This window comes from Ammodytes marinus (genome assembly GCF_949987685.1).
Source record: "Ammodytes marinus genome assembly, chromosome: 16".
NCBI lineage: Eukaryota > Metazoa > Chordata > Actinopteri > Uranoscopiformes > Ammodytidae > Ammodytes > Ammodytes marinus.
The window spans coordinates 12,656,493-12,667,347 of NC_137220.1; the positions used below are offsets into that span (position 1 = coordinate 12,656,493).

The 10,855-nt window shown below is 42.5% G+C and overlaps 2 protein-coding genes across 2 annotated transcripts; both read left to right on the forward strand.

Moving 5' to 3' along the window:
- Positions 1–2,222: 2,222 nt before the first annotated feature.
- Positions 2,223–6,887, forward strand: asb16 (ankyrin repeat and SOCS box containing 16). The gene is made up of 7 exons (XM_080044460.1): positions 2,223–2,362; positions 2,509–2,893; positions 3,582–3,849; positions 5,721–6,129; positions 6,214–6,297; positions 6,493–6,603; positions 6,700–6,887. The coding sequence occupies exons 2-7, from the start codon at positions 2,554–2,556 to the stop codon at positions 6,883–6,885; spliced, it is 1,398 nt and encodes a 465-aa protein (XP_079900586.1). The 5' UTR covers positions 2,223–2,362; positions 2,509–2,553; the 3' UTR covers positions 6,886–6,887.
- A 364-nt stretch (positions 6,888–7,251) lies between these two features.
- On the forward strand, positions 7,252–10,804 carry tmub2 (transmembrane and ubiquitin-like domain containing 2). The gene is made up of 3 exons (XM_080043540.1): positions 7,252–7,334; positions 8,548–9,233; positions 9,585–10,804. The coding sequence occupies exons 2-3, from the start codon at positions 8,563–8,565 to the stop codon at positions 9,961–9,963; spliced, it is 1,050 nt and encodes a 349-aa protein (XP_079899666.1). The 5' UTR covers positions 7,252–7,334; positions 8,548–8,562; the 3' UTR covers positions 9,964–10,804.
- Positions 10,805–10,855: the final 51 nt, after the last annotated feature.

Below are 10,855 nucleotides of genomic sequence, written 5' to 3' on the forward strand. Positions count from 1 at the left end.
AAATATACAGAAAGTACAAAACACAAAATACAGACACACAAAGCTTCCCAAGCCTAATATAACTACTCAGACTTAATGGAACTGTAATTATGAATGTTCCTTTCAGTTTTCCGTTGACTTCATCTAACAAAGGCAATGGGGTAAGTCTTACCCTCCCACTGTTGTGATGAGACTGATCCCAAGCGATCATTGCCGGTTTTTATTTCCAAAAAATAAAAGGTCTGTTAAAACCTCCATAGGCCAATTGTCTATCCGTTTCCACATGGGCCACAGCAACAGCCCTATCACCATTCTGTGCAGTTGTTCTTCAACAGAGGTAAAAACATATTTACATTAAATCCTTTCTGTGAGCCTGTTGAAATATATGAATCAACCAAATAGTTTGTGAAAGGCTGTCTTATGTTTGTCTACCTCAGTTAAAGGGACAGTGGAAAGACATCCATTTTGCTTTTTGCATGGGTGCGGCACAGGAACTGCAACCTTTTTCAATTAACCTTTGCTAGTAGCTATTATATTTAAACCTTTGGGAATCTTATTGCCTCCCCCTGCTACTCTATACTGATCAGGATTGTTATCTTATTAGGTTAAAAACAAAGTTTCAACAACAAATGATAGCTTTTAGCATTTTGAATTCCTTTAAGTGATATGATGGCCATAAAACAATTATTTAAAATCCCACCAGACATGAATTATTGTCCATAATATAAATCAGCCATTACTGTTTGCATATCTACATCAAATCTAACTTCCTTCCTCTCGCTAACTGTCCACTATGTCACATGATGTTCAGACCATGCATTTCCTCATTATGACTTCTGAATCAGATGGAAGCTGTAAATGGCTGAGGGTTTGTCAGGTATGGTTGTCTCTGATCATTATGCACATTATCCAAGAGGAAAAAAAAACATTGGATGTCTGTGTTCTGTATTTGTATGTGTGGAACTACTTGTTGCAGCATTCAGCACTTTATAAGCACACTTGCAATTTTAAAGCTCCCATATTATACACTTTTCGGTTCTATTATACACCATATTATATGGTCTTAGTGGTCCCTAATACGTTTTTCTTTAATTGTTTGCTGAAAAAAACTTTCAGATAATTTATTGTACTATGCTGATGTTCAGCTTTTCTCAGTTGCCGCTCCTAAATTGTGGAACGAGCTCCCCCTCCATATTAGACAGGCCCCCTCACTACCCATTTTTAAAACACGTCTTAAAACCCATTTTTACTCCTTGGCTTTCAACCCAGCATGAGACCTTAATTTTGTTTTAGTGTCCTATGGTGTATTTTATTCATTGTGCTTATTAGTTTTATTTGTTTAAATTGTTTTTTCTGAATTTTAAATTGTTGTTTTGTTTTTAAATTGTTTTATCTGCATTATGTACAGCACTTTGTTTCGGCTGTGGTTGTTTTAAAGGGCTTTATAAATAAAGTTGAGTTGAGTTGAGCTAATCTCACAATGGCCTATTTTTTAAAAAGAGCAGCAGCTCCCCTCGTAAATATACAATCTTTGAGCTGCCCCCGCCCCCTGTCCGGAAGCGAAGCCAGATACGCCTCGCCCTCTGTCTGTCAGGGCCGTGGACCAATAAGAAATAGGGGTGTGGGCTGCACAGTGGAAGCTTCTGGCTTTCCAGTTTGTAAGGTCAGAAAAGGGGAAAATTCTGACTGGAGTATATTGGGGGGGAGGGGTCGGGGTTTCAGAAAGGGGGAGAGTGAGAACAGGAGAGATTGTTATTTTTTTAAATATTTTGGCAGTCTCTAGGCACACCGTGGACCCATGGATATGTTAGAACACATTTAAAAAGTGCATTTAGCATAATATGTGACCTTTAATATGTCAATTAGCCACCAGCTATATCTTGCATATTTACATAAATGTTCATCAATATGCACTGTCCTTAATTGAAATAAACAAATCTCAAATCTCAATCTCAAAAGTTGTGTTCTTCTGCTGAAGTGTGTGTTGAAACAGTGAGCTGACAATTCACGTTGATCATAATTCTTAACTAACCAGCGCTCCTCTGAACCTATGCTTTGAACTCATAGTTGAACTTCATTGGGGTGTAGTTTATCTTGACAACTCTTGGTTCTTGGTTTTGTGGCCGGAAATACTTATCAATACTGCCCTCTGGTGGACATTGTGGGTGATGCCGGTATCAGCTTGCACTCCAAGATCTATTAATAACTGGTGCTGAAGTTTCTTTTTGAGCAAGAGTAACAATCTCGTGACTGTGTCTACAATGAAGGGCATTTCATTTGGTGCTCTTAAGTAATACTTAACTCTAGGCTAATTTAAATGATGAGAATTGTTTTACTAGAACTCTGCTTGGACCTTTTTGATTCAGCACAGCTCCAGTGAAGGGTGAGTGAAAGCTAGTAGGCTGACATTTCTCTAAACAGCGCAGTGCTTCACAGACAAGACTTGTTGTTTAAGAGAGCTTATGTAAGGATTTAAGCTAAAATCAAACAGGAAATTGGTATAAAATTGTCAACTTTTCACTCCCATAGGCCCACACATTTTGCCTTTCCATGTGGGCTTGACTTTAAGGTGCCATGTCAAAGGACACGTTTCCATTTACTTCTACCTCACTGCGCTCTCTGAGACTGGAGCAGGAGTTCCAGGAGTGGGAGGATGCCCGGCGAGCGTTGGCCCAAAGGAGAGCCCTGACCGCGGCCCCGCTGGCCCGAGCCCCCAGGCCTCCGCCCAGGCAGCAGCGGAAGCTCCAGGAGGTACGGGCCCCTCCAGACCAGGCTCGGTGCAGGGACGCAGCTGTCCACAACACCTTCATGTGTGGGGACATGAAGGGAGTATACGCGGTGCTCAGGGACCCCAAGATGGTCAACGCCCTGATGGAGACGGTGCATGAGGAGATGGTGTGGGCTCCGGAGATGGGTATAAGAATTCAAGACCTCTGTCTAGATACATTCTATATTGAAAATTGGAGTCAGCAATTCTGGGGAGCACTTGTTGTTGTTACACCTGGTGCCATCGGGTTGTAAACCGATATGTTGCTAGCAGCTATACCCCCTTTGTTTATACCCTTTGTTTACAGAGCCCAAGCTGTTTATGAACACCAGATTTTTTCTCAGTGCACACACACAGTATTGACAGGTAGCAGGTTGTGAGGAGGTATTCTCTGATTTTGACGACAGTCGTTCCCAAGAAACGCTGACTCCACCTTTAAAGGGGATTCTGGGTGCTTGATGTCAAAATCTCCTCATGATCTGGGCTCCCTGTCCGTACTGCGTGCTCAGAAAAAGAAACGTGTTAATAAACATCCTATAGGCTCTGTAAATCGGCATGTTTCTAGTTACGATGTGACCCCTTTCCTAAACCTTTGTTTACCAAGCAAAGGGTAGCTATGTTAACATTGTAAACTTGAAAAATATTTGTTTACAGAGGCTGTGTATGAAAACCAGATTCTCAGCCAACACACCATACGTAGCCTACAGGTAGCGGGGTCGTGAGGAGATATTCACTGATACAAAAAGTGATTTTGACAACAAGCCTTCTCCAGAATCGCTGGCCCCACCTTTAATGCTGCTAATACTTTGCATCCCTTGCTCTGTTCCTGTTCAAGGCATGTGGACATTGAGCTCCAAGGTGAAGCAATCTTCAGCATTACGCCTGGCCGCCAGCAGAGGGCACAGCGGCTGTGTGGAGGAGCTGCTGTTTCGAGGAGCCGAAGTGAACGACGACCCGGGAGGAAACACGGCCCTGCATGACGCCTGCACGGGCGGCCACGACGTCTGCGTTCAGCTGCTGCTTTCTCACGGGGCAGATCCTGAGGTGCTGACTGCAGACGGAAGTGCTCCTCTTCACCTCTGCACATCTGCCCACTCATTGCAGTGAGTCATAAAAGGAGGAGAATTGATTATATATAGGCATTATATCAATAATCTGTCCTCCTTCAGCTTCGGTTGAAGCACTCGGATGGTTGTATGTGACTATCATATCAATCTTCTCTTAAATTTCCTCATTTTGTAAAATGCAAAATTAAAGAAGTTAGGAAAACTAAAATGTCAAGGCACCTGACTTCACAAATGTTTGAGGCCAACTAAAACTCAAACTGCCTGCATTTGAGTCAACTTATTATCTTTTGTTGAGATAATGTAGGCTATCATATAATCATATGTACCATCCGGTATTTAGTTCTACATACTAAGAATTCAAAAAGTAAAAGTTCTGCCAACTTATTAGTTTCCAGACAGTCATAATTCTTTAATGTTTGAATCAACACTTTGACCGACTTGGGTTTGTTATTTGCATGACGGATAATGAGTAGGCACAACTGCTGTTGTTTGAAATTCTTAGTAGCCTACTAGAACTCAAAAATCTGAAGTTTGTATAGCCTACATATGAACGATACATTTGCATTACATATGAATGTTAAGTTATCTCAAAAAAAGTTTTAGTTGGCCTCAAAACTGGACATTTTCCTAACTTTTTTATGTTTATATTGTAGTAATAAAACTCTTATTCTAAAAAAATGTGTTCTGGCTTGATGAGGGCTTTGCAACCTTGAGAGAAACTTTAAAGAAACTAAAAAATCAATCAAGCAGCAAGGGCCTGCTTGAGTTTTGATTAAACTATTGAGAGAGAGAGAGAGCAAATACATGTTATGAAGTAGATGCTTATTCTAGGGCAGGGGTGTCAAACTCATTTTCACAAAGGGCCGAATTACGGCATGATAATCACACGAAGGGCCAGACATGTCGCTGCCTTCTTTTTAATCCAAAAATCAAACAACATATCTAGGTATATAACCAGCGTACATAGGCTAGATTTAGTTTACATATTTTGGGGGACAAATTATAGGTGGGGGGTATGGGGGTGCTCCCCCAGAAATGTTTGTGCGTCAAACACTTAATTTCCTGTGTTCTAGTAGATTTTTCTGTTTCTGTTTTCTGTGCCTTTTCTGCGTAAATTTATTGAGGAAATGTCTTTATTTTTGTAAAGGAAAAGACAACATTCAGGTTCCTGGTGAAATAATTCTAAAGGACTATAATGCAGTAAGGCTCTCAGGCATCCTGGATTGAGCGACAATATGTTTTCTCTTGGATTTTTCAAAACTTTCTGCACATTCAAAACATATCACGTTTTTTTATTTTATTTTTTATAGGAATCATGACGCAGCAGTGTTAAATGTTTATGACACTTTACATTGGTAATGAAATGCAAAGCCACCATTGGAAATGAAAGGGGTGGGCTATCAGCGGCTATCTAACGTTAGCAAGTTAGCTAAATTGTAACATGAGGCAAAAGTTAGAAACCAGATAATGTTAGCATTCATCCTTAGACAGTTGACACAATCAATCATCATATTAGCATTCTATTTTGCCACATAGATTGGCCTATTTACAGCCATTAGAAAAAACATATTTTCTTCAATGCAATCAATTCATGGCTTAAAATTCTGAGCTGTGGAACTTTCAGCAGACATTCCTAGTGGTAAGCTATGCGAGTGTCCTAACGGTTGGGAGCGTGTGCGACGTGCGGATATGGCACAGGCTCCGCATGAAAAAAAAAGAAAAAAAAAATCATCAATTTTTTTTTTTTTTTTTTTTTTTTCCGCGGGCCAAATTCAATGGAATTGCCGAATTGGTTCGCGGGCCAGATTCAATATTGAAACGGGCCAGATTTGGCCCGCGGGCCAGAGTTTGACACCCCTGTTCTAGGGCATTGAGTGACCTATAAACACGAGCCTTTTTCCCCCCAGGTGTGCTCAGTTGCTGTTGGAGGGTGGTGCGGATGTGAATGTGAGAATGAGGGAGTCGCGGCTCACCCCTTTGCACATGGCATCTCGGCGAGGACTGGAGGATCTGGTTGAGCTTTACCTCAGACACGGAGCCGACTTGTTAGCCACCAATCAGGAGGGAGAGACTCCTCTGAACGCCACCTGCTCTGGTGCCGAGAGGCCGTCTGAGGCTGGACGCTATTTACGTGTGGTTCAAAAGCTGCTGGCCGCTGGAGCTGACCCCAGAACTAGAGGCAAGAAGCAGCACACCCCTCTGCACAATGCATGTTCAAACTGCAGCCCTCGCATTGTAGAAATCCTCCTGGAGCACGGGGCCAAGGCAGATGTTCCTAACTGTGCAGGATACACACCTATGGACTGTCTGTTACAGGTAGACTTAAGGGATGGGTGCATTTCAAGGTTATAGGGTTAGTTTTTTTTGCAGTGAATGAATCACGTGTGTTTGTTCTTTAAGGTGGTTGAAGATTATCCAGGTCAGCAACCAGAAGCAATAGCACGGTCACTCCTGAACCACGGAGCTAAGCCTGTTTCAGCAAAGGTATATTGGTAAAACAATCACACTGAGAGACTGGGATGATACACTGATTCATGGAATGGTAATATTGAAAACGTGAAACAGTTACAACTGCATATTGAAGCCACCAAAACATTCAAACAAGAACAACAACAACGTATATAAAAAAAAATTGTATTAGAATTGCGTAGATTTGACTTATTAGTTTGCTCTCTCCAGATATTGAAGCAGTGTGTCCTGTCTCCTGCCACTCTGGAGGTGATGTTGAACTCGTACTCATCCATCCCTGCCTGTGATTGGATGGATTCTCTGCCCGCTGAGATATACGAGGTGAGCTGCCAAACAAAGTCAAATCACCTCTTTCTCTTCTTGCCTAACTGTGCTCTAGTGATTTTTCTTTGCTTGCTTGTCCCTCCCCTTCTTCAGGAGCATCCATCTTTCTTTGACTTGGTGCGTCAACAGAGTGGTCAGCCTCGCTCTCTGCAACATCTCTGTCGATGTGTTTTACGCCTGCACCTCGGAGCCCACTGTCACTCGGCCGTCAGTAAACTGGACATTCCCAGCTCTGTGAGGGATTACGTGCTGCTATTTAATGATGGGACGCTCCAGTGACTTCAGACTGTATTTACACGTTTTTCACAGTATGGTGCCTCTAAACAAGATTTATTTTAGATTGTAATAGCCTCCTACTGGATGTTTGTTACTTTTTTTTTTTTAACTAACACTTGTTTTTGTGAACCTGAAGTATCTTTACTCAGGGCTGTACCCTTGTAAGGGAAGACATACAAACAAATAAACAACTATACCTCCTGTTGAATTATGGTTTATTTATTTTTATTCATTTCCCGAAATCACCAAATGACTGCACTTTTATTATTGTATGAGCACCAGGAGCAACAGGCGCGCCCCCGCCGATACCTGTGCCCTGCGCCGTGATGGCGTAATGACGTCACTTCGCTTCCTCGCCTCTGTGTTTATTATGTGGTCGTTAGGGAGCAGCTGCTAACTAGACTAGCACCGAGACTCGTCTTCTAAACATGCTCTGATTCCTCAGCTTGCCGGTAAGAGCATTTGATTCTTGAACGGTAACACTGGAACATACATCCACGCAGACCCCACTGATGTGTTTTGTTTTGAAAAATGTGTGCGACAAAACAAATCGAGTCGTAAACAACCGAAGGTCGTTTTTTTTTTTTTTTTTCTTTTGCAGCTAGCAAAGGTAGGCTAGCCTGCGAGCTAACTTAGCTTGCTAACTAGCAGATGTGGCATAAATTAATCAGCGACACGCACTGTAACGTTACAAAACAGCTTTTATTTAGTCTGAAAAGTTTACGCCGATTATTAGGACCAACGTGAAGCGAGGAAAACATGGACACGTATGTAAACAGCTGGCTGTGTGGACGCAGCTTCACAGCTGTTGACCAGTCCAATAAGCTTCTGCGGAGCTTTAGGTAGAGAAACCTTCATCCTGCATACCGCTAATGACTTTCCCATATGGTAATAGCTCGTATAAAGGATTGCTATGTGTCTGGCAATAATCCTATGTATAATCGAGACATCTGTGTTTAGCTGCCGAGCTATTAAATACTGTCGTTACAGTGTTTACATGTAGAGACAGGAGGGTTGTGTAACCTTTGATGTATGCCTTGTGTAAATGAGCTGTATGAGCTCATCTATCATTGCTTTAAGGTGTGGGCTTTTTGAACATTATCATTCTGGATTAATAATTTAAAAAAAATTCATGAACAATTAGGTGCATTGCCGTTACATTGTCTCATTACAGAGTACATTTCCTGTTAAATAAATTGTGAAGCTTTTGTGTACAGATAGTTGGACCAAATGGGAACGTCTGAATCTAAATACAGATATAAATCCAATATTGCTGTAAAGCAGTCTTGATTGACAACATTGTCCACAATGGCCTTAAAAAACTCTTAAGAAAATACACAGACAGAGACAAAATCTCAAATGGTTGACATAATCCTAAAAAGTTACAGCAAAAATGTATTAGTTGCTTGGTAATAATGAATATCTTGGATAAGTTTGAGGTTGAGCATTCTTTGAGGTTATTATGTGCAAAGACATTATATTCAAATTGAGTGTGTTTAGATGAGATGTTTCCATATAAGAGAATGGTATACTATGTAGTCTTTAACCTTGTGTTCAATCTTTGTCTCTACGTTGTTGTACTACATTTGTCAATTATTTCGATATAAATAAACCTGACTTATTGTTTAATGTTTACACTTGTGTCCTACCCCCTCTTGTGTTCAGGTTTGGAGGACAGAGATGGCAGTGTGTGCACTGACCATGTTGGACGGGCTGGAGACGGAGGTGACGGCTGCGGGCGGCGTGTTGCTCCTGGCCCTGGCTCTGGCCCTGGCCTGGCTCTCCACCCACGTGGCCGACCGAGGAGACCACATCCTGGGCACCATCCTGACAGTGGGCGCCCACGCCTCGCTCATCGGCCTGGGGGCCCACGACACGTACAGCAGCGGAGGCTCCACTAGCACAGACTCTAACAACCCGGAACAGCAGCCTCCAGCCCCCTCGCAGGAGAACAAACCCGACGACGGAGAGCCAGGGACGGACAGAGGGGGAGAAGGAGAGGGTGGCATAGCGGGGGTTACCGGGGAGGGAGCCGAAGGGGTCAGGGCCGCCGATCTACTGCTGGATATACAGAGCAAACCGCCACAGGCCACCGGGAGAATGCAGTGTCTGGATGAGGAAGAGGAGGAAGAAGAGGATGATGATGATGACGAGGAAGAGATGGAGGAAGAGAAAAAGATTATAGACCACATCCCATTCCCAGTGCTGTCCACCACCACGACCACCTCTGAAACCGCTACTCCTACTATGACCATGACTACAAAATGCATCTCAGTCCGCCTGAAGTTCTTAAACGACACGGAGGAGCTAGCTGTTGTAGAACCACAGGAGACAGTGGGAGTGCTGAAAAGGTAAAAACAAACAACCACCTACATTCTTTGAGAAAAAAACTGTTTTACTACTTACTTTGCAGATAATTAATTGTGTAGATGGATACCACATAAGCTCATAATCTGTTGGGGAAATGTGAAGCTCCATTCTCCAGAGTCTGTGTAGCTTTACGTCAAGGCTGGAAACAAGGGAAAAACGCGCTATCCTGCCTCTGCTAATAAACATGTAATGTCTCATATTTATCGTACAGACATGAAAGTTGTTTTGATATTCTTATCTTAACGCTCTGCAAGAAAGAAAAATAAGCTTTGCTATTCCATGAATAAGTCTCAACTACGGTTCTTCTTTCTGGCATATCTCCCTTCTCTCAGTAAATACTTCTCAGGTCGGGAGCACCAAATCAAACTTATCTACCAGGGCCAGCTGCTGCAGGACCCCAAGAAGACTCTGTCGTCGCTGAACATCACAGACAACAGTGTGATCCACTGCCACATCTCCCAGGCTCTGCAGGAAGCCGCTCCAGAGGAAGGGGCTCCGGCTGGGCCCGGGGTCACGTCTGGAGGCTTTCGAGCCGCCGGCGTGGCCATCAGCACAAGCAGTCTAGTGGTGCCCGTGTTTGTGGTGATACTGGCCGTCGTGTGGTATTTCCGCATCAACTACAGGCAGTTCTTTACCGCGCCTGCGACCATCTCCCTCGTGGGAGTCACTGTGTTCTTCAGCTTTCTGATATTTGGGATGCACAGCCGCTGAAAAGGCAAAAGAGAGAAAAAAGGGGCACAAACACGCTAACGAATGAATGTTGTGAGGCAAATAAATAAATATAACTACAGCACCGTGTGGAGAGACGGGACTATTTTAAAAACTGTGCTTGGGCTGCAGAAACCACATCAGATTGGGATCCTGCACTGTGTGTGAGTGCGTGGGTGGGTGGCAAAGTGAGCTTGTCTTTGCATGTACCAAGGTAAAAGATGAGTGATTGTACAGTATACGTGAGCTAAATAATAATCTACAGCAAGTGAACCATCATTTAGCTTCTCCTCAAACTCCGACTCAGTGGTTCACACCATGTTTAAACACTCTGTCTGCTCTTCTATTGTCGATAAAGATTCAGAATGCTTTTCCTTGTGCGTCATTGTTTTATAGTCCATTGTGTAAAAAAAAAAAAAAGATTAAATGAAAAATTAACCAATAGATGCAAGATTTTAAAATGTTTTGTAATCACTCACTGTTGTGTTGTGTGTGCCAGTTTAACTCTTTTACTATTATTTTGTGTTTAAATAATTCAAGCTCAGTGTAAGCATTGGACTCCACAATTGCCTCTGTGCTAGGCTGAAGATTTCAGATATTTTTGTTGCGCAAAAAAAAAAACTATTGCTATGTAGAAAGATGGCTAATTTAAATAATCAAACCATGAAAATAGACTCTTTGGGAAAAAGATATTGTAAATATATTGTGTATTTTCTGTAAATAAAATGATAGAACGAATCAGATGAACCTGCATCTGGCACTTACATATTTGGAGCGGGATGTTGGAACGCTCCTGATTATGCTGGACTGCTCTGGCTTCAGTGATGTCTCAAATTAAAGCATTTCAAACCATTTCCGTCTCAGTGTCTGAAGAAGTGAGCCTCTGGGTATGGGG

Excerpts from the sequence above, each read along its gene's own strand:
- asb16 (XM_080044460.1), top strand. The coding sequence starts at position 2,554 with ATGTCAAAGGACACGTTTCCATTTACTTCTACCTCACTGCGCTCTCTG. Across the intron at positions 2,894-3,581 it reads GGTGTGGGCTCCGGAGATGG|GCATGTGGACATTGAGCTCC; the intron begins GTATAAGAATTC and ends TTCCTGTTCAAG. Across the intron at positions 6,298-6,492 it reads CTAAGCCTGTTTCAGCAAAG|ATATTGAAGCAGTGTGTCCT; the intron begins GTATATTGGTAA and ends TGCTCTCTCCAG.
- tmub2 (XM_080043540.1), top strand. The coding sequence starts at position 8,563 with ATGGCAGTGTGTGCACTGACCATGTTGGACGGGCTGGAGACGGAGGTG. Across the intron at positions 9,234-9,584 it reads ACAGTGGGAGTGCTGAAAAG|TAAATACTTCTCAGGTCGGG; the intron begins GTAAAAACAAAC and ends CCCTTCTCTCAG.